This window comes from Trichomonas vaginalis, chromosome IV (assembly GCF_026262505.1).
Source record: "Trichomonas vaginalis G3 chromosome IV, whole genome shotgun sequence".
Classification (NCBI taxonomy): domain Eukaryota; phylum Parabasalia; order Trichomonadida; family Trichomonadidae; genus Trichomonas; species Trichomonas vaginalis.
Genome location: NC_067206.1, coordinates 14,359,932 through 14,385,378, shown reverse-complemented (window position 1 = coordinate 14,385,378; position 25,447 = coordinate 14,359,932). Strand labels below are relative to the sequence as shown.

At 31.4% G+C, this 25,447-nt stretch overlaps 5 protein-coding genes and 1 pseudogene across 6 annotated transcripts, besides 34 other annotated features; all 6 read left to right on the top strand.

Moving 5' to 3' along the window:
• Positions 1–2,376: part of a mobile genetic element that runs on past the window's edge.
• TVAGG3_0090850 (MULE transposase domain-containing protein) lies at positions 415–1,755 on the top strand (the record flags this gene model as incomplete). Its single annotated transcript, XM_051222445.1, has 1 exon — positions 415–1,755. The coding sequence occupies one exon, from the start codon at positions 415–417 to the stop codon at positions 1,753–1,755; it is 1,341 nt and encodes a 446-aa protein (XP_051107431.1).
• Positions 2,347–2,376: a terminal%2Cinverted (terminal inverted repeat of MuDR-3_TvMULE3 transposon ID:TVAGG3_0090840).
• Positions 2,377–3,377: 1,001 nt separating this feature from the next.
• Positions 3,378–3,407: a terminal%2Cinverted (terminal inverted repeat of MuDR-2/MuDR-2B_TvMULE3 transposon ID:TVAGG3_0090830).
• Positions 3,378–4,029: a mobile genetic element.
• A 216-nt stretch (positions 4,030–4,245) lies between these two features.
• TVAGG3_0090820 (ribonuclease H-like family) lies at positions 4,246–4,632 on the top strand (the record flags this gene model as incomplete). The annotated part of the gene is made up of 1 exon (XM_051222444.1): positions 4,246–4,632. The coding sequence occupies one exon, from the start codon at positions 4,246–4,248 to the stop codon at positions 4,630–4,632; it is 387 nt and encodes a 128-aa protein (XP_051107430.1).
• A 463-nt stretch (positions 4,633–5,095) lies between these two features.
• Positions 5,096–5,496: a mobile genetic element.
• A 304-nt stretch (positions 5,497–5,800) lies between these two features.
• Positions 5,801–7,111: a mobile genetic element.
• Positions 7,084–7,111: a terminal%2Cinverted (terminal inverted repeat of MuDR-2B_TvMULE3 transposon ID:TVAGG3_0090800).
• A 790-nt stretch (positions 7,112–7,901) lies between these two features.
• Positions 7,902–7,939: a terminal%2Cinverted (terminal inverted repeat of MuDR-5_TvMULE4 transposon ID:TVAGG3_0090790).
• Positions 7,902–8,475: a mobile genetic element.
• A 951-nt stretch (positions 8,476–9,426) lies between these two features.
• Positions 9,427–10,045: a mobile genetic element.
• Positions 10,010–10,045: a terminal%2Cinverted (terminal inverted repeat of MuDR-5_TvMULE4 transposon ID:TVAGG3_0090780).
• Positions 10,046–10,053: 8 nt separating this feature from the next.
• On the top strand, positions 10,054–10,825 carry TVAGG3_0090770 (annotated as a pseudogene). Its single transcript has one exon. A coding segment is annotated over exon 1 (772 nt).
• Positions 10,826–11,085: 260 nt separating this feature from the next.
• Positions 11,086–11,132: a mobile genetic element.
• A 616-nt stretch (positions 11,133–11,748) lies between these two features.
• Positions 11,749–11,781: a mobile genetic element.
• Positions 11,749–11,781: a terminal%2Cinverted (terminal inverted repeat of LTR63 transposon ID:TVAGG3_0090750).
• Positions 11,782–12,054: 273 nt separating this feature from the next.
• Positions 12,055–14,225: a mobile genetic element.
• Positions 14,198–14,225: a terminal%2Cinverted (terminal inverted repeat of MuDR-2B_TvMULE3 transposon ID:TVAGG3_0090740).
• A 789-nt stretch (positions 14,226–15,014) lies between these two features.
• Positions 15,015–15,052: a terminal%2Cinverted (terminal inverted repeat of MuDR-5_TvMULE4 transposon ID:TVAGG3_0090730).
• Positions 15,015–16,314: a mobile genetic element.
• Positions 16,315–17,265: 951 nt separating this feature from the next.
• Positions 17,266–17,890: a mobile genetic element.
• Positions 17,853–17,890: a terminal%2Cinverted (terminal inverted repeat of MuDR-5_TvMULE4 transposon ID:TVAGG3_0090720).
• Positions 17,891–17,898: 8 nt separating this feature from the next.
• TVAGG3_0090710 (uncharacterized protein) lies at positions 17,899–18,051 on the top strand (the record flags this gene model as incomplete). The annotated part of the gene is made up of 1 exon (XM_001292016.2): positions 17,899–18,051. A coding segment is annotated over one exon (153 nt), but the record flags the coding sequence as incomplete, so codon positions are not given.
• Positions 18,052–18,568: 517 nt separating this feature from the next.
• Positions 18,569–18,630: a mobile genetic element.
• Positions 18,631–18,749: 119 nt separating this feature from the next.
• Positions 18,750–18,858: a mobile genetic element.
• Positions 18,859–18,997: 139 nt separating this feature from the next.
• Positions 18,998–19,113: a mobile genetic element.
• A 133-nt stretch (positions 19,114–19,246) lies between these two features.
• Positions 19,247–19,355: a mobile genetic element.
• A 139-nt stretch (positions 19,356–19,494) lies between these two features.
• Positions 19,495–19,603: a mobile genetic element.
• Positions 19,604–19,653: 50 nt separating this feature from the next.
• Positions 19,654–19,694: a mobile genetic element.
• Positions 19,654–19,694: a terminal%2Cinverted (terminal inverted repeat of ISTv3 transposon ID:TVAGG3_0090650).
• A 643-nt stretch (positions 19,695–20,337) lies between these two features.
• Positions 20,338–20,379: a mobile genetic element.
• Positions 20,338–20,379: a terminal%2Cinverted (terminal inverted repeat of ISTv3 transposon ID:TVAGG3_0090640).
• Positions 20,380–20,851: 472 nt separating this feature from the next.
• TVAGG3_0090630 (uncharacterized protein) lies at positions 20,852–21,130 on the top strand (the record flags this gene model as incomplete). The annotated part of the gene is made up of 1 exon (XM_051222443.1): positions 20,852–21,130. The coding sequence occupies one exon, from the start codon at positions 20,852–20,854 to the stop codon at positions 21,128–21,130; it is 279 nt and encodes a 92-aa protein (XP_051107429.1).
• Positions 21,131–21,137: 7 nt separating this feature from the next.
• Positions 21,138–21,170: a mobile genetic element.
• Positions 21,138–21,170: a terminal%2Cinverted (terminal inverted repeat of LTR63 transposon ID:TVAGG3_0090620).
• Positions 21,171–21,442: 272 nt separating this feature from the next.
• Positions 21,443–23,382: a mobile genetic element.
• A 20-nt stretch (positions 23,383–23,402) lies between these two features.
• Positions 23,403–23,498: a terminal%2Cinverted (terminal inverted repeat of Maverick-3 transposon ID:TVAGG3_0090400).
• Positions 23,403–25,447: part of a mobile genetic element that runs on past the window's edge.
• On the top strand, positions 24,691–25,328 carry TVAGG3_0090600 (protein of unknown function, DUF4106 family; the record flags this gene model as incomplete). The annotated part of the gene is made up of 1 exon (XM_051222442.1): positions 24,691–25,328. A coding segment is annotated over one exon (638 nt), but the record flags the coding sequence as incomplete, so codon positions are not given.

Genomic DNA, 25,447 nt, shown 5'->3' with positions numbered 1-25,447 from the left:
ATTTTCTTTCAGAAACCGAGATTTGTGAATTTTTTTCAAATTTTGTGCTTTTTTTGATATTGAAATTTCATTTCATTTTTTTGATGCATATCGATGCACCATGCGAACTTAAAGAAAGGCTATCTTATATAGATGCTATGAAAGCTGTCATTGATAACGAATGCCATGCAGGTTGTCCATATCAATTAAAAAAAATCCAAATTTAGGGGGAACAAAATTAAAATTCAGGTGCAGTGCAGATAAATGTGAAGCATGTATCTCATTTCTAAAGGATGATGAAGAATATATCCTAACAGAATATAATGGAACACATAATCACAATCAAATCAAAGATGAGACAAAGAAATACCACACATTATCACAATGCTATCGTCGGGTACTTATTAATTTTATAAAACAGGGGGTGATCCGAAAATGGCTCAAATTGAATGCGACAAAAAACTTGATCTGGATGATCCACTTAACAGGCCATCTTTTTTGAATGCATCTTCAGATCAAATGAAAACAATTCAGGAAAAAGGAAATAAAAAGATCAAAGGTATTCAAAAGTACGATGATAATCAATTCAAGTCAACTCAATTATTTAAGGGTATCAAAGAACAAGAGTCACCAAAAGATTTAATTTATTTCGATGTCGATAATTACAACAAACCAAAGAAATTAATCTTTTATTATGCTTCTTTCAAATTTCTGGACATAATCAAAATTGTGAAAGAGCATTTTATTGATGCAACCCATTCATTACTTGAATTTAAAATGTTGTTTTACATGATATCAGCCAAATTTCCAAATACACATGCATTCCCAATTTTTCAATTTGTCGTTTATCCAAACACTTCAGAAAATATTGCATTCTGTCTCAAGGCATTTTTTAACTGGGCAAAAGTAAAACCAAAATATTTTATGTCAGATTGTGCACAAGAAATCGAAAATGCGATTATCAACTCTTTTCCAGAAGTTATCCTTCATTGGTGTGCAGTTCATGTAATGAGGGCGTTCAGAAAAAATTTGAAAGATTATGCATTTGAGAGTTCAGACAAATTGATATTAGATACAAAAATGAACTATCTTGCATACGGCAGAAATGGCAAGAAAGAATGGATTGAACCAACGTTCAAAAAAATTCTGGAAATAGCCGAAAAATTCCCAGAATTTTCAAAATACATACAAAATCAATGGATATCAAACCAAGAAAGATGGACAGCCGCTGAAAGAGATGAAAATTTAGCTCTCACAAATAACATTTCAGAATCGATTAACAAAAAAATTAAATATTACTACTTTGGCGGAACAATTTTCATGAGATTTGATCGATTTGTGATGAAATTAATCGATTTTATCGTTCCTTCATTTTATTACAGAATTTCTCAAGATATAAGGCTCAGAGACAAAATTCCAAATCCGTTGCCATCTGAAAAAAAGCCAAAAAAGTCTACAATCAGACTGGATACAGAAAAATGTATAATGCTCACTGATAAAATTAAATCGTTAATAGTTAACTCATCAGCAAACTTAAATACGCTTCAATTGGGTTTAGATGACCTACTTGATAAAGTTGTCAAGGCAGCAAAGGTTCAAAAACGAATGACCCAGTATTTTTCGAAATTAAGTATCCCAATGGAAATCAAGCTTAGTATTCTCACGCAAATTACAGAATTTGGATGCAATACCCCTCAATTCATTGTTGAGAATGCCAAGTCTTTTCAAGATAAAATTATTACAGATTTCCACCTTCAAATTTATACAACATTATAAAAATTTATGAATAAAAACTTGATATAAAATAACATTTTTATTTTTACTAAGAAAAAAAGGTTTTTTGATAATAAATTTATTTTATTTCGAAAAAGTAGCAATAATCGTAAAAGGGTATTGATAGGCTTGCTAAAGTAACCGATTTTAGCTGTCAAATACTTTTGTATTTTGAAGTAAATTAGTATAAATTTGTTTTTACTTTTATTTCGAAAAAGTAGCAATAATCGTAAAAGGGTATTGATAGGCTTGCTAAAGTAACTAATTTTAGCTGTCAAATACTTTTGTATTTTGAAGTAAATTAGTATAAATTTGTTTTTACTTTTATTTCGAAAAAGTAGCAATAATCGTAAAAGGGTATTGATAGGCTTGCTAAAGTAACTAATTTTAGCTGTCAAATACTTTTGTATTTTGAAGTAAATTAGTATAAATTTGATATTATTTTAACTCCCTTTGAAAACCTCAATTTTCCATACAGAGGGAACGGGAATAGCATCCAATATTCCCTGAGAATGGTTGCGCATTCTCAGTTCCCTCTATATTTCGAACGAAGCTCTCATCGGTCTTTTTTTAATACTAAACGTTTTTTTCCCCTGTCACTTTTAGCTAAAATTTGGGTTTGCCAATATTAAACATCCATCTCCAAAAAACTAAATTCTTCACAATTTTTTTAAAATTGAGAACATAAAAAACGTATGCATTCAATAATTTAAGATACTAACAAATATTACAAACTTCAAAATATCAGATATTAACGTTTTTCAATTAAAAAAATATCATTTTGCTTTTCAATTCAAACATAAATCTTAAATATTTTTAATTAATATCTGATTTACAGCATTATTATCCATTTATAAATCTGACAAATAAATGACAAAACCATCAGAAATAGTGTCACTTTTGTCAAAAGTGAAGTCACGCTATTTTTCATGCACAACATGTTTTAAATAAAAAGTGCTTGCGCATACAATGTGTCTCAGATGCAAGGAATATGACTCACAAGAACGCTTTACATTCGATAATATTGAAATTATTTTGAAAATCGATTTGACAATCTGATCCATTTGTTTGGATGACGTAATATAATGCAAGATAAGCATTTGTTATGTTTGGTATGTTTTTCCTGATCTGGTATGCTCTCATTTGGGTTACGATAAACCAATTCAGACCCAAATGTATCATATGTATCAAAATTCTCTAAATCAACACCATATGTATTATATCCACTTGGAGATTTCAGCATGAGCGAGAGTAAATAAAAGATATTAATAGTAGTATCTTGTTTCATTGCAATACATTGGGAAATGAATAACTTGATGCATATCCTTTGATTAATCCGAAAATTACTTTTTATGGGATTGAATCGATTTGAGGTTTAAATCCATCCTTTTATTCCATGTTTTGCATCAATGAAGGAAATAACTTCTCTCTTTATTTGTCCATTATAGCGATAGTCAAATCCAAATACATCAGGATTCAAATATTTATTACCCTGCTTTATTGCTTTTATTAAAGAAATTTTGGCTTCTTCGCCAGACTCTATTAATCCATAACTCTTGGCTGCATCCCAAAATGACAAATGGCTATTTAATAAATCATCATAAGAATAACCTGCTATTTTGTCTGAGTATATAAGAATTTTCGAAAAAGTGACACCCAAAAAGTGACACTTTCAATAGGGAGTAACACTTAAAAAGTGACAATTTAAAATTCACAATAAATAAAAATAATATTTTTTAGTCTATTAAATTATTCTTTTCTTTGAAATCCTCCAAAAATTCTTCGAAATGTTCTAAAATATAATCTGGAGAATTATAACAAAATTCATTAATTTTCTAACATATACGTATCTAACAATTCATTTAGAATTTCAAACGATCTTAAATATGTAATTGAATTTTGTATCTTCTCATTTATTTGAGAAAGTTTTTTCTTCAGCATTTCCAATAAAAATCTAATGAATTCAAATTGGCTTCTTGATTCTGAACAAAAATTTAATACTTGGTATAACGTGATTGAACTTCTCTTTTCAATTTGTTTTATAATCTGTCAATCGAGGCTCGCGAATTCTAATTGAAGGAATAAAACCTGTTTGAAGTAAATCGTTTTTAATACGATAAAAGTAATTGGGTGCAACTTCTTCTAAAGATTTTTGACAAAAACATCAATTCTTTGATTTAACGCAGCCAAAATCGTGATATTTTATCTTTTTTAAATAAAGATTCAGAAACGTTATTCACAACGGTTAATTCATTTGGTCTGGCAGCGGCTATCCACATCATAGCCAACAATTCTGTAATGCATGAAAATTCGGTTCAATTCATTTTTGACACTTTACATATCGGATGTATTATCTAAGAATTATATTATAAAATAATAATTTTGTGTTTTATAGTTTATTTGTATAAATTGATTCAAAAAAAATGGAAAGACAAGAAGTGGATCTGCCAAATGAAAATCAGATTTATATTACGGCATATCTTGAATATTCTATTGGCAAAAAGACTTCCTATCGACTCTATTAAAATTATTCCATACGAACTTTTGACAGATAATGGATGCGAATTTACAGGAAAGGACTTCAAAAACGTTCTTCAAGTAAATGGCATTCAACACCATCGGACAGAACCTTACACACCACAGTTAAATGGTAAAATAGAACGTTTTTGGCAAACAATCTTTTCGGCTCGCCCAGATTTTATCGAAATAAGAGAATTTTTACCTCACGCAATAGAAGAATACAACACAGTATGGGTTCATACAGCTCTTAAAGATCTTTTCGGTGGAAAACCTACTCCAAAATCAATTTGGGACCAGGGTCCTAAATGGACAAAGGACTTAAACCCAAATCCTGAGTTCGAAATACAGCCTCGTAACTAAAAATAAAGTAAAAATACGAATAAACATTTTATTATAATTTAAATAATTTTTTTATTCATAAAGTAATACGATATATAGCTAAGCTATGTAAGGATATTCTGATGCTGAGAGTTTAAGAACTTTAAATTACGTATAGAAAAAAAATCATTTAATATTTTGTAACATTTTTTAAATTGATAGATAGTTAGATTTTGTAGGGAAGGTAAGATTCTTTGTGGTAATAATGGTCGTTGAAATTAAAATGAATGTAAGATTTGTGGAGAATTGTATAAATTTGCATAGTGTTAGATTCAGAATAGGAGCATATGAGCCAGTGATTGTGTCTAATGTTTTTAAGGTGCTAATTGGAAGTAGAAAAGAAAAAAAATTGTTGCAATAACATCATATTGCAAAAAAGTTTTTAAAATATGATGTATGAATAAGAGTATGATTGGTATAGATTTGGGTTGTATAAATGTGATTGAACAATTGTTAATGGAAAGTTCAAAAACTTGGGTGCAATCAGAACTGATTGCACCCAAGTTTTTGAAATTTGTATAAGGAATTGTTGGCTATGATGTACTGATCATGAATCAGTACATTATAGCCAACAATTCCTTCGCAAACAGCGGGAAACTTTGTCTGAATGTTAAACTATTCAGACAAAGTTTGCTGTTTGCGGGAAGAGGGTAAGAGGTATACATTAATGATATATACCTCTTACCCTTCCATTCCCTCGAGAAAGTTCAAAAACGGGTGCAATCAGAACTGATTGCACCCAAGTTTTTGAACTTTATATAAGGAATTGTTGGCTATGATGTACTGATCATGAATCAGTACATCATAGCCAACAATTCCTTCCCAAACAACCCGAAATTTGTCTGATTCCACACTAATTTTATTAATTTATCTAAACTTTTATCCTCGTCTACAATTTAATCATCAATAATTATCTCTTGTTCTATTTCACTATTATATATATATATATTTATATGATTTGATTTAAAAAAAATAAATAAATAAATTAATAAATCATTTACTCAAATATATCAAAAGTTTTATTTTTATATATAAAGATAACTACTTTTAAAAAAAATACCCTATATATTTTTGCCATGTAAACTATTTTTGCCATGTAAACTTGTCACTTTTGTCAGAAGTGAAGTGAACCGAATTTTCATGCACAACAATAGCCAACAATTCCTTATACAAAATTCAAAAACTTGGGTGCAATCAGTTCTGATTGCACCCAAGTTTTTGAACTTTCTTGAGGGAATTAAAGGGTGAGAGATTTATAGTCTATCGATATATCTCCCACCCTCTAATTCCCTCCCTGACAGCGGGAAATTTTGTCTGAATGTTAAACTATTCAGACAAAGTTTCCCACTGTTTGCGAAGGAATTGTTGGCTATGATGTACTGATTCATGATCAGTACATCATAGCCAACAATTCCTTATATAAAGTTCAAAAACTTGGGTGCAATCAGAACTGATTGCACCCAAGTTTTTGAACTTTCTCGAGGGAATGGAAGGGTAAGAGGTATATATTCATAATGTATACCTCTTACCCTTCCATTCCCTCTCTGACAGCGGAAAACTTTGTCTGAATGTTAAACTATTCAGACAAAGTTTCCCGCTGTCAGCGAAAGAATTGTTCCATCTGGTGCATAGAGTGTGAATCTATGCACCAAATGGAGCAAGTCCCTCGCGAAATTGCCAAAACTTGCGTCGCATTTCAAAGATTGCGACCCAAATTTTGGCGATTTCTAGTAGAGATGGAGTATTTTGAGTCACTGACCTATATGCAGTGGCTCAAAGGGCTCCATCTCTACTTTGAAGCAAGGAAACTTTCCTCGAAATTTTGATAATTTGAAGAAAGTTTTCAAGCAATTAAAAAGGATTACTCGCTATGAGGTAAAAATTCTAGATTTTCACCTCATAGCGAGAGCTTCCCTTTCATTGCTTGAAAACTTTCCCCAGCTTCAAAATTGGGGAAAGGGCTGTAAAGTCGACTCCGATACCAGCAGGTACCAGAGTATTTAAAAGAGAAGCCCTCGCACGAGTTTCTATGAAGACCTTCTCATTCAAGAAGATCTTAATAGAAAATCGTACGAGGCATTGGAAACTCGCGTCTGGTACATGTTGGTACCAGAGTGTTTGAGATTTGAAGACTCTGGTACTAACATGTACCAGAATTTATGATGAATTTAAGATGGACCATTATAAAATGGTAGCGGTTTGTTTCAAAAAAATTTAGATGAGATTTGCATAGATATAGATTATATGATTTATACATATGAAAAATAATATATAAAAATATAATTTTGAGATAATTATGTAAATAATATTTTAAATATTTGAATTTGAGGTATAAATTTTATAGTAAAATATATTATAAAGAGTATTTATATAAATATTGTAAAATAATATAAGTAATAAAAATTGAGACCCCTCCCTGTTTTTGATGTTTTGTCACTTTTTCGGTAATTCTTATTGTTTCGACTCTATTAATCCATAACTCTTGGCTGCATCCCAAAATGACAAATGGCTATTTAATAAATCATCATAAGAATAACCTGCTATTTTGTCTAAAATTAACCTAAGAGAGAATATTTTTTGCTCATAAGAAACTAATTGCAATATGCAAACGCAATCTTTGTTCCTTTTAGAGATCCATCTTTTAATTTTTTCTTCATTTGTATTGCCATTATCTAATATTGTTTCTTTTCGTTTAGGTTTGCTCTTATAAATAACATATCTTTCATAATATTGACGAATGACGAGATTCTTAAATTCTTCTGTTTTTGATCTTGCAAAATATCGTAATAACAAACTTAGTATGTTGTCTATCCATTTTTATAATTCTTTTTCTGATTCATCTGCTTTTTCAGCAAATAAATTTTTCCCAGTTAAATGAAAATTGATTAATTCAACCTTTGGGAACATTCCAAAATTATTATCATAAGACAAATTACGGAAAGTGAACTCAAACAAAAAGTGACACAATGCATTTGCCAACCAAATAACTTTACAAAGCAAAAACTTAAATTACTTGTCAAGCTTACTATTCTTATTTTAACAATTAAAAAATTAAATTTTATTTTTTATTTAAAAAAATCATCTTATATCATCTGATATATATATATAACAGCATTAATATTTCAATGATTCACAAATCAACTTTTTCATTATTTTAAATAATTATAGAATATATACCGACTTTTTGTACATAAATATTTTTAGATTCAATAATGATTTACGGTTTTTTTTCAAAACTTATAATTTTCAAAGAGAAAGAGACAGACTAGCCCATTGTCACTTTTTAATTTAGCAAATGAACGCTTATGGAGTGGAGTTTTTGGGTAAATCTGATTTGCTTATAAATGAAATAAAATCAAAAGAAACCATATTGGCATTATATTATGCAAAAATAAATGATCTTACTTAGTACTTTTAAAGTTAATTTCAGAAAAAATTTGACACAATGGTATCCGGCACATACAAGTGGTGTACAACCAAAATATAAGTTGGTTTGAACATATATTGCTATATCTCATGATCTTACTTAGTACTTTTAAAGTTAATTTCAGAAAAAATTTGACACAATGGTATCCGGCACATACAAGTGGTGTACAACCAAAATATAAGTTGGTTTGAACATATATTGCTATATCTCATGATCTTACTTAGTACTTTTAAAGTTAATTTCAGAAAAAATTTGACACAATGGTATCCGGCACATACAAGTGGTGTACAACCAAAATATAAGTTGGTTTGAACATATATTGCTATATCTCATGATCTTACTTAGTACTTTTAAAGTTAATTTCAGAAAAAATTTGACACAATGGTATCCGGCACATAATGTTGCATGCTAAGATCAGTCATAATGTAAACCTCTCAATTTTATTGTCGTGGGAAGTATCTCAATTCCTTCAAAAAAATTGAAAAACTATTTAATTTTAAAAATATAATACTTTTAATTAGTTAATTAATTGGAGATATTTTTTAAAAAATCACTTTTGATAATACTTTTGAGAACTTTAATTCAAAAAATATATTCAAAAATATCCAGGATATCAAAAGGGAATTGTTCCTTATGAGGTATATAGTTATGATGTATACCTCATAAGGAACAATTCCCTCCTTAAAACGAGAAAACTTGTTCGAAATTGTTTATCATTTCGAACAAGTTTTCTCGTTTTTAATAAGAAACTAAAGGCTATGAGGCATTGATTATATATTAGTGCCTCACAGCCTTTTAGTTTCTAATAGATAGCTGGGAAACTTTCTCCAAATGATAAGTTATTCAGAGAAAGTTTCCCAGCTATCAAGAGGGAATTGTTCCTTATGAGGTATATAGTTATGATGTATACCTCATAAGGAACAATTCCCTCCTTAAAATCGTAGACATTTTTATACTTATTAATCAACCATTCAAAATCATATTCCTCTGAAAAGTTATTTTATTAAAAATTTAGAATTTTAATAAATATAGAGTTTGGATTTCATACAATACCTATATATTTTCAATAATGGAATTTGAAAACCATTCTCAAAAGTTCTCAGAAAACCTTTTTTTCATTAATTTTAAGAAATCTGAGTATTAAATTAAGTGATAAATTCGTTTGACACTACTTTAATTTTTAAATTCAAAAAATTATATGTGCTTCTTAAAATGACTCAAAAAATTTTATTATAAAATAATATATAATATTAAAAATCCCACAACATTTTTTTACTTTACATAATCGTACTTCCTCGACGATTAATTTCCACTCAATTTCTATCATTGACCGAACTTAGCATGCAACAATACAAGTGGTGTACAACCAAAATATAAGTTGGTTTAAACATATATTGCTATATCTCATGATCTTACTTAGTACTTTTAAAGTTAATTTCAGAAAAAATTTGACACAATGGTATCCGGCACATACAAGTGGTGTACAACCAAATCTTCGACTCGATGAACTTGTCATCGAGTTATATTCCAGTGTTGTTCCTTCATTCCTGATTAAGTTGCAAATTAAAGGTCTGGATTCAGAGAGAAGTGTTAAAGTTATCAAAAAAGTCACAAGAGATTTCGAAGAAATGACACAATTTAAAAAAGTCGAATGCATCAGTATGCTTGAAGCTGTCAGAAAGGTCTGAAAAATGATACACTTGATCCCAACATTGTTTACTCAACATTAAAAATATTATTGCAAAGAAAACATTTGATTTAATAAACATTAATTTATTATAATTATATTTTTTATTACAGTATAGTAAAAAATGCTATAAATAAATTATTATATTTATTAAAATGTGACTTTTAATAGTAAGTGATAAAATAAATCAGGAATTGGGAAAGAAATAAGGTTAATTAAATAATGAAAATTACAAGTTTAAGGTTAATGAAAAAGTGACAATGGCGAGTTTGTCCCCACTCATTTTCAAATGAGTGGTAGAATCTTCGATTTAATTGATTTAGAATGGTTAAATCAAGCTAATCAACAAATTCAGCGGTATTAAACGTCGAAACCGTTCTCCAAATGTCCCTTTAACAGATGGAAGAATTCTTCCCCAATATCACATAAACTTTTAAAAAACGCTCTTAATTTCAATCAAATTGAAATTCCAAAATTACGTACAGGTCCAAAACCAAAAGATCCACCACAAGAATTAATAAATACTGTCCAAAATTACATAATAAGTTCAAAAAATAGGAATTTCCCGGGCTTTCGGCGAATTATAACAGATCGTCAAATGATACTTGAATCGCAAATGCAAAATCAACAAAAATATTCAATTCATTTTCCAATTCCACAATTGTCCTCAACGGAATCAAAATTCAGAGTTTGATTACAGTTTCTCCTGACGTTTCAAGTTCATCTGAACAGTTATCATCAGAAATCTCTTCAAATTCCGACGATTCATCAGCCGAAGAATTATTTTCATCAAGTCCAAATTCAATTTGATACAGAATCGGATATTAAATTCAGAAGATGACCCATATTCAATACGCACAAATACAACTTCAACATTTGAAAAAACTACAGATTATTTTGACCGTAAATTATTGAACATTCAATTTTCCGAAAGAACTGTTAATAAATGTTTCAAACTTCTCAATCTTGCACAACCGCCAAAAAATTCGAGAGAGGGTCAAAGTTGCTATTTGTCACTTTTCCACAAGAATATAATGGGGAAAAAGTTATCATATAGTTGATCTCATTCAGTGAGGTGAGAGATGCATGTAGTGTAATGTGATAAACAGTGGGATTGCTGCTCTAAGTCCTAGGTTCGAGACACATTGGCTTCATTTTTCTCTTTTTTATTGACGTAAACTATTCAATTTTTGTGTTCTCCATTCAAATTTCAGAATTTTTTTTGCAGATTTCACGCTACATTCGAAGTTACCTTTTGTAACAACCACCACTGCCTACGAAAGACGAAAGTGTGTCACGATTTCACTTTTGGCAACTACTCTCAACATTTAAGGTTAATTTAAGAGTATGCACTTTTGTCACCTACTCCAAAAAATTCAAAGGCAAAAGGTCAAACAAAATACGAAGCTTTTTACGTTAATGAAATATGGCATGTAGATATTCACTTTTTAAATCATCGCCAAGGTGAATATCTATATGCCGTTATTGACGATAAATCACGAAAAATTTTGGCTTGGTCACATCTCGAAACTAAAGAAGCGGCCACAACAAGTCGTGTCATTCAACAATGTTTCGATGTATATGGCAAACCGTTTGCCATATGGAGTGACAATGGGCTTGAAAACTACGGTGTTTTCAAAAATTTATTAAAAAATGCAAACGTCGAATCAATCACGATAATACCACACTGCCCTTACATGAATGGCAAAATCGAAAGATTTTTGGCAGAATATTCAAGTTGATGAGGTAGCTTGGGATCAAATTCAAAATTAATCGAAAAATTATAACGCAACACCACATACACAGTTACCAAAAAATCCAGAAATACATACCTGGTTTACACCAAACAAATTTTATGATATCAGCGAAAAATATGATACCACCAAAGAACCCCTTTGGAAAGTTGATGGAGAAATTAAGGATTTGAGGATTTCTCTTCAACATTTCCGCGAGAGGAGAGCCAATCAAAGAAATTAATTCGGTAATATTTTAAAATCGAAAATAAAATCTAATTTTTAACACAATTAACAATATCGATTACATCTTCTTACTAAGCTCAGTCAGATTAATAAGAATAAACACTTACTTTTTAAAACATTTACATATTTTTTTCTTCGTTACAGAGATACGCAAGTTGCAGAAGAAGCAGCAACTGTAGTACAGTAATTTGACACTCCGAAATCGAAACATTAGTGACTTTGAGTAGATTTTGAATTTAATATAGATCTTGATATTTTAATAACCATCATAGCAAGAGCTAGTTGGTGAATGGTATCCGCGAATATTCGGCTTGAAAGTTGGGAAACTTTGTCCGAATGTTAAACTATTCGGACAAAGTTTCCCGCTGTTTGCGAAGGAATTGTTGGCTATGATGTACTGATTCATGATCAGTACATCATAGCAACAATTCCTTATATAAAGTTCAAAAACTTGGGTGCAATCAGAACTGATTGCACCCAAGTTTTTGAACTTTCTTGAGGGAATGAAAGGGTAAGAGGTATACATTATGAATATATACCTCTTACCCTTCCATTCCCTCTCTGACAGCGGGAAACTTTGTCCGAATGTTAAACTATTCAGACAAAGTTTCCCGCTGTTTGCGAAGGAATTGTTGGCTATGATGTACTGATTCATGATCAGTGCATCATAGCCAACAATTCCTTATACAAATTTCAAAAACTTGGGTGCAATCAGTTCTGATTGCACCCAAGTTTTTGAACTTTCTCGAGGGAATGGAAGGGTAAGAGGTATATATTCATAATGTATACCTCTTACCCTTCCATTCCTTCGCAAACAGCGGGAAAACTTTGTCTGAATAGTTTAACATTCAGACAAAGTTTCCCGCTGTTTGCGAAGGAATTGTTGGCTATAATGTACTGATTCATGATCAGTGCATCATAGCCAACAATTCCTTATACAAATTTCAAAAACTTGGGTGCAATCAGTTCTGATTGCACCCAAGTTTTTGAACTTTCTCGAGGGAATGGAAGGGTAAGAGGTATATATTCATAATGTATACCTCTTACCCTTCCATTCCTTCGCAAACAGCGGGAAACTTTGTCTGAATAGTTTAACATTCAGACAAAGTTTCCCGCTGTTTGCGAAGGAATTGTTGGCTATGAATGTACTGATTCATGATCAGTGCATCATAGCCAACAATTCCTTATACAAATTTCAAAAACTTGGGTGCAATCAGTTCTGATTGCACCCAAGTTTTGAACTTTCTCGAGGGAATGGAAGGGTAAGAGGTATATATTCATAATGTATACCTCTTACCCTTCCATTCCTTCGCAAACAGCGGGAAACTTTGTCTGAATAGTTTAACATTCAGACAAAGTTTCCCGCTGTTTGCGAAGGAATTGTTGGCTATGATGTACTGATTCATGATCAGTGCATCATAGCCAACAATTCCTTATACAAATTTCAAAAAACTTGGGTGCAATCAGTTCTGATTGCACCCAAGTTTTTGAACTTTCTCGAGGGAATGAAAGGGTAAGAGGTATACATTATGAATATATACCTCTTACCCTTCCATTCCCTCTCTGACAGCGGAAAACTTTGTCTGAATGTTAAACTATTCAGACAAAGTTTCCCGCTGTCAGCGAAAGAATTGTTCCATCTGGTGCATAGAGTGTGAATCTATGCACCAAATGGAGCAAGTCCCTCGCGAAATTGCCAAAACTTGCGTCGCATTTCAAAGATTGCGACCCAAATTTTGGCGATTTCTAGTAGAGATGGAGTATTTTGAGTCACTGACCTATATGCAGTGGCTCAAAGGGCTCCATCTCTACTTTGAAGCAAGGAAACTTTCCTCGAAATTTTGATAATTTGAAGAAAGTTTTCAAGCAATTAACAAAGGATTACTCGCTATGAGGTAAAAATTCTAGATTTTCACCTCATAGCGAGAGCTTCCCTTTCATTGCTTGAAAACTTTCCCCAGCTTCAAAATTGGGGAAAGGGCTGTAAAGTCGACTCCGATACCAGCAGGTACCAGAGTATTTAAAAGAGAAGCCCTCGCACGAGTTTCTATGAAGACCTTCTCATTCAAGAAGATCTTAATAGAAAATCGTACGAGGGCATTGGAAACTCGCGTCTGGTACATGTTGGTACCAGAGTGTTTGAGATTTGAAGACTCTGGTACTAACATGTACCAGAATTTATGATGAATTTAAGATGGACCATTATAAAATGGTAGCGGTTTGTTTCAAAAAAATTTAGATGAGATTTGCATAGATATAGATTATATGATTTATACATATGAAAAATAATATATAAAAATATAATTTTGAGATAATTATGTAAATAATATTTTAAATATTTGAATTTGAGGTATAAATTTTATAGTAAAATATATTATAAAGAGTATTTATATAAATATTGTAAAATAATATAAGTAATAAAAATTGAGAACCCCTCCTGTTTTTGATGTTTTGTCACTTTTTCGGTAATTCTTATTGTTTCGACTCTATTAATCCATAACTCTTGGCTGCATCCCAAAATGACAAATGGCTATTTAATAAATCATCATAAGAATAACCTGCTATTTTGTCTAAAATTAACCTAAGAGAGAATATTTTTTGCTCATAAGAAACTAATTGCAATATGCAAACGCAATCTTTGTTCCTTTTAGAGATCCATCTTTTAATTTTTTCTTCATTTGTATTGCCATTATCTAATATTGTTTCTTTTCGTTTAGGTTTGCTCTTATAAATAACATATCTTTCATAATATTGACGAATGACGAGATTCTTAAATTCTTCTGTTTTTGATCTTGCAAAATATCGTAATAACAAACTTAGTATGTTGTCTATCCATTTTTATAATTCTTTTTCTGATTCATCTGCTTTTTCAGCAAATAAATTTTTCCCAGTTAAATGAAAATTGATTAATTCAACCTTTGGGAACATTCCAAAATTATTATCATAAGACAAATTACGGAAAGTGAACTCAAACAAAAAGTGACACAATGCATTTGCCAACCAAATAACTTTACAAAGCAAAAACTTAAATTACTTGTCAAGCTTACTATTCTTATTTTAACAATTAAAAAATTAAATTTTATTTTTTATTTAAAAAAATCATCTTATATCATCTGATATATATATATAACAGCATTAATATTTCAATGATTCACAAATCAACTTTTTCATTATTTTAAATAATTATAGAATATATACCGACTTTTTGTACATAAATATTTTTAGATTCAATAATGATTTACGGTTTTTTTCAAAACTTATAATTTTCAAAGAGAAAGAGACAGACTAGCCCATTGTCACTTTTTAATTTAGCAAATGAACGCTTATGGAGTGGAGTTTTTGGGTAAATCTGATTTGCTTATAAATGAAATAAAATCAAAAGAAACCATATTGGCATTATATTATGCAAAAATAAATGATCTTACTTAGTACTTTTAAAGTTAATTTCAGAAAAAATTTGACACAATGGTATCCGGCACATACAAGTGGTGTACAACCAAAATATAAGTTGGTTTAAACATATATTGCTATATCTCATGATCTTACTTAGTACTTTTAAAGTTAATTTCAGAAAAAATTTGACACAATGGTATCCGGCACATACAAGTGGTGTACAACCAAAATATAAGTTGGTTTGAACATATATTGCTATATCTCATGATCTTACTTAGTACTTTTAAAGTTAATTTCAGAAAAAATTTGACACAATGGTATCCGGCACATACAAGTGGTGTACAACCAAAATATAAGTTGGTTTGAACATATATTGCTATATCTCATGATCTTACTTAGTACTTTTAAAGTTAATTTCAGAAAAAATTTGACACAATGGTATCCGGCACATACAAGTGGTGTACAACCAAAATATAAGTTGGTTTGAACATATATTGCTATATCTCATGATCTTACTTAGTACTTTTAAAGTTAATTTCAGAAAAAATTTGACACAATGGTATCCGGCACATACAAGTGGTGTACAACCAAAATATAAGTTGGTTTAAACATATATTGCTATATCTCATGATCTTACTTAGTACTTTTAAAGTTAATTTCAGAAAAAATTTGACACAATGGTATCCGGCACATACAAGTGGTGTACAACCAAAATATAAGTTGGTTTAAACATATATTGCTATATCTCATGATCTTACTTAGTACTTTTAAAGTTAATTTCAGAAAAAATTTGACACAATGGTATCCGGCACATACAAGTGGTGTACAACCAAAATATAAGTTGGTTTGAACATATATTGCTATATCTCATGATCTTACTTAGTACTTTTAAAGTTAATTTCAGAAAAAATTTGACACAATGGTATCCGGCACATACAAGTGGTGTACAACCAAAATATAAGTTGGTTTGAACATATATTGCTATATCTCATGATCTTACTTAGTACTTTTAAAGTTAATTTCAGAAAAAATTTGACACAATGGTATCCGGCACATACAAGTGGTGTACAACCAAAATATAAGTTGGTTTGAACATATATTGCTATATCTCATGATCTTACTTAGTACTTTTAAAGTTAATTTCAGAAAAAATTTGACACAATGGTATCCGGCACATAATGTTGCATGCTAAGATCAGTCATAATGTAAACCTCTCAATTTTATTGTCGTGGGAAGTATCTCAATTCCTTCAAAAAAATTGAAAAACTATTTAATTTTAAAAATATAATACTTTTAATTAGTTAATTAATTGGAGATATTTTTTAAAAAATCACTTTTGATAATACTTTTGAGAACTTTAATTCAAAAAATATATTCAAAAATATCCAGGATATCAAAAGGGAATTGTTCCTTATGAGGTATATAGTTATGATGTATACCTCATAAGGAACAATTCCCTCCTTAAAACGAGAAAACTTGTTCGAAATTGTTTATCATTTCGAACAAGTTTTCTCGTTTTTAATAAGAAACTAAAGGCTATGAGGCATTGATTATATATTAGTGCCTCACAGCCTTTTAGTTTCTAATAGATAGCTGGGAAACTTTCTCCAAATGATAAGTTATTCAGAGAAAGTTTCCCAGCTATCAAGAGGGAATTGTTCCTTATGAGGTATATAGTTATGATGTATACCTCATAAGGAACAATTCCCTCCTTAAAATCGTAGACATTTTTATACTTATTAATCAACCATTCAAAATCATATTCCTCTGAAAAGTTATTTTATTAAAAATTTAGAATTTTAATAAATATAGAGTTTGGATTTCATACAATACCTATATATTTTCAATAATGGAATTTGAAAACCATTCTCAAAAGTTCTCAGAAAACCTTTTTTTCATTAATTTTAAGAAATCTGAGTATTAAATTAAGTGATAAATTCGTTTGACACTACTTTAATTTTTAAATTCAAAAAATTATATGTGCTTCTTAAAATGACTCAAAAAATTTTATTATAAAATAATATATAATATTAAAAATCCCACAACATTTTTTTACTTTACATAATCGTACTTCCTCGACGATTAATTTCCACTCAATTTCTATCATTGACCGAACTTAGCATGCAACAATACAAGTGGTGTACAACCAAAATATAAGTTGGTTTAAACATATATTGCTATATCTCATGATCTTACTTAGTACTTTTAAAGTTAATTTCAGAAAAAATTTGACACAATGGTATCCGGCACATACAAGTGGTGTACAACCAAATCTTCGACTCGATGAACTTGTCATCGAGTTATATTCCAGTGTTGTTCCTTCATTCCTGATTAAGTTGCAAATTAAAGGTCTGGATTCAGAGAGAAGTGTTAAAGTTATCAAAAAAGTCACAAGAGATTTCGAAGAAATGACACAATTTAAAAAAGTCGAATGCATCAGTATGCTTGAAGCTGTTCAGAAAGGTCTGAAAAATGATACACTTGATCCCAACATTGTTTACTCAACATTAAAAATATTATTGCAAAGAAAACATTTGATTTAATAAACATTTAATTTATTATAATTAATTTTTTATTACAGTATAGTAAAAAATGCTATAAATAAATTATTATATTTTATTAAAATGTGACTTTTAATAGTAAGTGAATAAAATAAATCAGGAATTGGGAAAGAAATAAGGTTAATTAAAATAATGAAAATTACAAGTTTAAGGTTAATGAAAAAGTGACAATGGGCGAGTTTGTCCCCCACTCATTTTCAAATGAGTGGTAGAATCTTCGATTTAATTGATTTAGAATGGTTAAATCAAGCTAATCAACAAATTCAAAGCGGTATTAACGTCGAAACCGTTCTCCAAAATGTCCCTTTAACAGATGGAAGAATTCTTCCCACAATATCACATAAAACTTTTAAAAACGCTCTTAATTTCAATCAAATTGAAATTCCAAAATTACGTACAGGTCCAAAACCAAAAGATCCACCACAAGAATTAATAAATACTGTCCAAAATTTACATAATAAAGTTCAAAAAATAGGAATTTCCCGGGCTTTCGGCCGAATTATAACAGATCGTCAAATGATACTTGAATCGCAAATGCAAAATCAACAAAATATTCAAATTCATTTTCCAATTCCACAATTGTCTCAACGGAATCAAAATTCAGAGTTTGATTACAGTTCTCCTGACGTTTCAAGTTCATCTGAACAGTTATCATCAGAAATCTCTTCAAATTCCGACGATTCATCAGCCGAAGAATTATTTTCATCAAGTCCAAATTCAATTGATACAGAATCGGATATAAATTCAGAAGATGACCCATATTCAATACGCACAAATACAACTTCAACATTTGAAAAAACTACAGATTATTTTGACCGTAAATTATTGAACATTCAATTTTCCGAAAGAACTGTTAATAAATGTTTCAAACTGTTATATACGAAAACGATAAAAACAGTTTGACAGAAAAGTGACAACTTTACGTGTCAAAAATATAAAAAGTGATATTTTATTCATCATTATCTTCTTCATAATTTATTTCATATTCTTCGTCTTACCAAAAAAGATGGGAATGTGAACAATTGCGGGCAATTTTTAGCCATTTTGGCTTGGAACTAGAGCCTGCGAGGTACATGGATAGTATCAGTACCTCACAGGCTCTAGTTCTCTATATGGCGCCGAGAAATTTTGGTGAAATGTGGTCGCATTTCACCAAAATTTTTTCGGCGCCATAGGATGAATTGGAGGGTGAGAGATATTATTTCATACAATACTACTCTCACCCTCCAATTCCCAGCCAAAATGGCTAAAAATTGCCCAATGTGAACAATTGCGGGCAATTTTTAGCCATTTTGGCTTGGAACTAGAGCCTGCGAGGTACATGGATAGTATCAGTACCTCACAGGCTCTAGTTCTCTATATGGCGCGCGAGAAATTTTGGTGAAATGTGGTCGCATTTCACCAAAATTTTTCGGCGCCATAGGATGAATTGGAGGGTGAGAGATATTATTTCATACAATACTACTCTCACCCTCCAATTCCCAGCCAAAATGGCTAAAAATTGCCCGCAATGTGAACAATGCGGGCAATTTTTAGCCATTTTGGCTTGGAACTAGAGCCTGCGAGGTACATGGATAGTATCAGTACCTCACAGGCTCTAGTTCTTTATATGGCGCCGAGAAATTTTGGTGAAATGTGGTCGCATTTCACCAAAATTTTTTCGGCGCCATAGGATGAATTGGAGGGTGAGAGATATTATTTCATACAATACTACTCTCACCTCCAATTCCCAGCCAAAATGGCTAAAAATTGCCCGCAATGTGAACAATTGCGGGCAATTTTAGCCATTTTGGCTTGGAACTAGAGCCTGCGAGGTACATGGATAGTATCAGTACCTCACAGGCTCTAGTTCTCTATATGGCGCCGAGAAATTTTGGTGAAATGTGGTCGCATTTCACCAAAATTTTTTCGGCGCCATAGGATGAATTGGAGGGTGAGAGATATTATTTCATACAATGTTTCATATTAAGTTCTGTCAAAATGTAAGCTATTGAATTTTTTGAGAGGGAAATAATCATCGAGGAAGTAAAAAGTGACGCTTTAGGAAATATTATTAGAAATATGATAATAAATATATTTGGCAAAAATATGTTTTTTCAAAAATTGAAATGTTCATAGAATATTTTGAATATGTAGGGAATTGAATTCGGTAATATATGATAAACAGGATTTTAAATTCAAGGAAAAATAGCTTTTGTGAATACTTTTGAGAACTCTTCTCAAAGATCATGATTCAAATATATTAAGGAGCCAAAATATTAGAGATGAGTTCACAATCAAAATTTTCTCACTTTTCTTCCAATTGACATCCTTACTCACCACTTTCAAGTTTTTCATACATATATCTTACCCATTCATTTGGAATACGAGGTCTCGAGTTTTCGTTCATTTTTTTACTTTACAAAACTGTTTATTTTTCAGAATTTTTAAATTTGAAAAAATCCATTCTAATCATAAAATAATATATTATTTTTCAATCAAAATATTTTGATTATCATCTCAAAAGTGTTCTCAAAACCTAGTTTTTCTTATTTTGGATAATCTTAATATTTATATTATTATAAACTAATTGAACACCATATGTTTTTGTATACTTTTACAAAAAAATTGATAGATTTGTGATACTTCCCCCGACGATAGAATTGAATAGCTTACATTTTGACAGAACTTAATATGGAACAACAATACTACTCTCACCCTCAATTTTAATTACTTAAACTCATTCTATTTTTTTGACATGTAAATGTCACTTTTACTGAGATCTGACACAATGTCAGATCTCTTTTTTTCGTATATAAGAAAACTTCTCAATCTTGCACAACCGCCAAAAAATTCAAAGGCAAAAGGTCAAACAAAATACGAAGCTTTTTACGTTAATGAAATATGGCATGTAGATATTCACTTTTTAAATCATCGCCAAGGTGAATATCTATATGCCGTTATTGACGATAAATCACGAAAAATTTTGGCTTGGTCACATCTCGAAACTAAAGAAGCGGCACAAACAAGTCGTGTCATTCAACAATGTTTCGATGTATATGGCAAACCGTTTGCCATATGGAGTGACAATGGGCTTGAAAACTACGGTGTTTTCAAAAATTTATTAAAAAATGCAAACGTCGAATCAATCACGATAATACCACACTGCCCTTACATGAATGGCAAAATCGAAAGATTTTGGCAGAATATTCAAGTTGATGAGGTAGCTTGGGATCAAATTCAAAATTTAATCGAAAATTATAACGCAACACCACATACACAGTTACCAAAAAATCCAGAAATACATACCTGGTTTACACCAAACAAATTTTATGATATCAGCGAAAAATATGATACCACCAAAGAACCCCTTTGGAAAGTTGATGGAGAAATTAAGGATTTGAGGATTTCTCTTCAACATTTCCGCGAGAGGAGAGCCAATCAAAGAAATTAATTCGGTAATATTTTAAAATCGAAAATAAAATCTAATTTTTAACACAAATTAACAATATCGATTACATCTTCTTACTAAGCTCAGTCAGATTAATAAGAATAAACACTTACTTTTTAAAACATTTACATATTTTTTTTCTTCGTTACAGAGATACGCAAGTTGCAGAAGAAGCAGCAACTGTAGTACAGTAATTTGACACTCCGAAATCGAACATTAGTGACTTTGAGTAGATTTTGAATTTAATATAGATCTTGATTTTTAATAACCATCATAGCAAGAGCTAGTTGGTGAATGGTATCCGCGAATTTCGGCTTGAAAGTTGGGAAACTTTGTCCGAATGTTAAACTATTCGACAAAGTTTCCCGCTGTTTGCGAAGGAATTGTTGGCTATGATGTACTGATTCATGATCAGTACATCATAGCCAACAATTCCTTATATAAGTTCAAAAACTTGGGTGCAATCAGAACTGATTGCACCCAAGTTTTTGAACTTTCTTGAGGGAATGAAAGGGTAAGAGGTATACATTATGAATATATACCTCTTACCCTTCCATTCCCTCTCTGACAGCGGGAAACTTTGTCCGAATGTTAAACTATTCAGACAAAGTTTCCCGCTGTTTGCGAAGGAATTGTTGGCTATGATGTACTGATTCATGATCAGTGCATCATAGCCAACAATTCCTTATACAAATTTCAAAAACTTGGGTGCAATCAGTTCTGATTGCACCCAAGTTTTTGAACTTTCTCGAGGGAATGGAAGGGTAAGAGGTATATATTCATAATGTATACCTCTTACCCTTCCATTCCTTCGCAAACAGCGGGAAACTTTGTCTGAATAGTTTAACATTCAGACAAAGTTTCCCGCTGTTTGCGAAGGAATTGTTGGCTATAATGTACTGATTCATGATCAGTGCATCATAGCCAACAATTCCTTATACAAATTTCAAAAACTTGGGTGCAATCAGTTCTGATTGCACCCAAGTTTTTGAACTTTCTCGAGGGAATGGAAGGGTAAGAGGTATATATTCATAATGTATACCTCTTACCCTTCCATTCCTTCGCAAACAGCGGGAAACTTTGTCTGAATAGTTTAACATTCAGACAAAGTTTCCCGCTGTTTGCGAAGGAATTGTTGGCTATGATGTACTGATTCATGATCAGTGCATCATAGCCAACAATTCCTTATACAAATTTCAAAAACTTGGGTGCAATCAGTTCTGATTGCACCCAAGTTTTTGAACTTTCTCGAGGGAATGGAAGGGTAAGAGGTATTATTCATAATGTATACCTCTTACCCTTCCATTCCTTCGCAAACAGCGGGAAACTTTGTCTGAATAGTTTAACATTCAGACAAAGTTTCCCGCTGTTGCGAAGGAATTGTTGGCTATGATGTACTGATTCATGATCAGTGCATCATAGCCAACAATTCCTTATACAAATTTCAAAAACTTGGGTGCAATCAGTTCTGATTGCACCCAAGTTTTTGAACTTTCTCGAGGGAATGAAAGGGTAAAGGTATACATTATGAATATATACCTCTTACCCTTCCATTCCCTCTCTGACAGCGGAAAACTTTGTCTGAATGTTAAACTATTCAGACAAAGTTTCCCGCTGTCAGCGAAAGAATTGTTCCATCTGGTGCATAGAGTGTGAATCTATGCACCAAATGGAGCAAGTCCCTCGCGAAATTGCCAAAACTTGCGTCGCATTTCAAAGATTGCGACCCAAATTTTGGCCATTTCTAGTAGAGATGGAGTATTTTGAGTCACTGACCTATATGCAGTGGCTCAAAGGCTCCATCTCTACTTTGAAGCAAGGAAACTTTCCTCGAAATTTTGATAATTTGAAGAAAGTTTTCAAGCAATTAACAAAGGATTACTCGCTATGAGGTAAAAATTCTAGATTTTCACCTCATAGCGAGAGCTTCCCTTTCATTGCTTGAAAACTTTCCCCAGCTTCAAAATTGGGGAAAGGGCTGTAAAGTCGACTCCGATACCAGCAGGTACCAGAGTATTTAAAGAGAAGCCCTCGCACGAGTTTCTATGAAGACCTTCTCATTCAAGAAGATCTTAATAGAAAATCGTACGAGGGCATTGGAAACTCGCGTCTGGTACATGTTGGTACCAGAGTGTTTGAGATTTGAAGACTCTGGTACTAACATGTACCAGAATTTATGATGAATTTAAGATGGACCATTATAAAATGGTAGCGGTTTGTTTCAAAAAAATTTAGATGAGATTTGCATAGATATAAAAAAAAAAAAAAAAAAAAAAAAAAAAAAAAAAAAAAAAAAAAAAAAAAAGGTAGTGGGGCTTCCAGGCACTTCGTGCCTTCTAGCCCTGAAGATGTTTAGTATAAATGAAGTCTTAGAGGACAAACATGACTATGAGTTTTGATATGACAAGATAGAATATGAGAGAGGTCCTATAAACCGGAGAAAGTGTTATATAAACATCTGTCATATTACTCAGAATATTATACAGAATTCAATAAAAATATATTTTAGGTGAAGAGGTGAGATTTCACCTGTTTTTCACCTCATTTTTCACCTCTTGAATTTTCATGAATTTCATCGTAAAGACTTTGTCAAGATTTCATCGTAAAGACTTTGTCAAGACTTCTTCGTAAAGACTTTGTCAAGATTTCATCGTAAAGACTTTGTCAAGATTTCTTCGTAAAGACTTTGTTGAGATTTCATCGTAAAGACTTTGTCAAGACTTCTTCGTAAAGACTTTGTCAAGACTTCTTCGTAAATGTTTTGTCAAGACTTCTTCGTAAATGTTTTGTCAAGACTTCTTCGTAAGACTTTGTTGAGATTTCTTCGTAAAGTGAGGTAAATGACCCAAAAATATAATTTAGGTGAAGAGGTGAGATTTCACCTGTTTTTCACTAATTTTTCACCCTCTTGAATTTTCATGAAATTTACACCAAAAATATAATTTAGGTGAAGAGGTGAGATTTCACCTGTTTTTTCACCTAATTTTTCACCCTCTTGAATTTTCATGAAATTTACACCAAAAATATACTACTAGGGTCATTTACGAAGAAGTCTTAACAAAGTCTTTACGATGAAATCTTGACAAAACATAGACAAGAAAGTTCATGAGAAATTAGATGAAGAAGTCTTAACAAAGTCTTTACGAAGAAATTCATGAAAATTCATGAGGTGAAAAAAGAGGTGAAAAAAGAGGTGAAATCTCACCTCTTCACCTAAAATATATTTTTGTCTGATTTTACGAAGAAATCTCAACAAAGTCTTTACGAAGAAGTCTTAACAAAGTCTTTACGAAGAAGTCTTAACAAAGTCTTTACGAAGAAGTCTTAACAAAGTCTTTACGAAGAAATTCATGAAAATTCAAGAGGGTGAAAAAAGAGGTGAAAAAAGAGGTGAAATCTCACCTCTTCACCTAAAATATATTTTTGGTCATTTACGAAGAAGTCTTGACAAAACATTTACGAAGAAGTCTTAACAAAGTCTTTACGAAGAAATCTCAACAAAGTCTTTACGAAGAAGTCACAATAAAACATCTGTCAAAAGCCGCTTTTTAACTTCACTTAAAATGCCACGTAAGCTACGTAAGAATATACGTAAGAGGAAGAGAGCATTGAAACATCCAATAGTAAAACTAACACCACAACAACAGTTGCAACAACAAATGCTGAATGACCCCACTATGTTGCAACAAATGTCAAGCAATCCTATGCTTTTAAACCGAGTTGTTGGTGCACAGAGTGGAGGTTTAAGAGCGGCACTTTTAGCGAAAATGGCAGGCTATGGTGGAGCTGCAGACGGAACAGCCTATAACCCTCAAAGTCAAATGAATTTGAGTTCACTCAAAAATCAAATAACAGATGTCAAAAAGTCAAACATAGACATACAGAAGCAAATAAGTGAAAACGAAAAGAAACTAGAATATGACAGACACACAAAGAAACTCAATGAGTTAAACGTAGAGAAAAAGAAGAAAGAAGAACAACTGAAAGAACTAAGTACAGAGGAATATGCGAAAAAAGTGTCAGAAAAAGCAACAGAAGTAGCAAAAATGGAACAAGATGTCATAAATTTGAAAAACCATACTACTCAATATAAAATACTGAAAGATGAAGAGATAAAACAAAAAGCCCTGAAGACATATATGGATAGCGATGAGTATAAAAAAGAAGTTGAAGCAAATGTAAAGGCAGAAAAACTTTTACAGTTGCAAAACCAAACCGTACAGTATGAAAACTTAGCACAAGAAAGTAAAAATGACGACGCGGCTATGCAAAAGGCAATGAAAAGCGCAGAATATATAAAAGCTAACAATGACTGGTTAG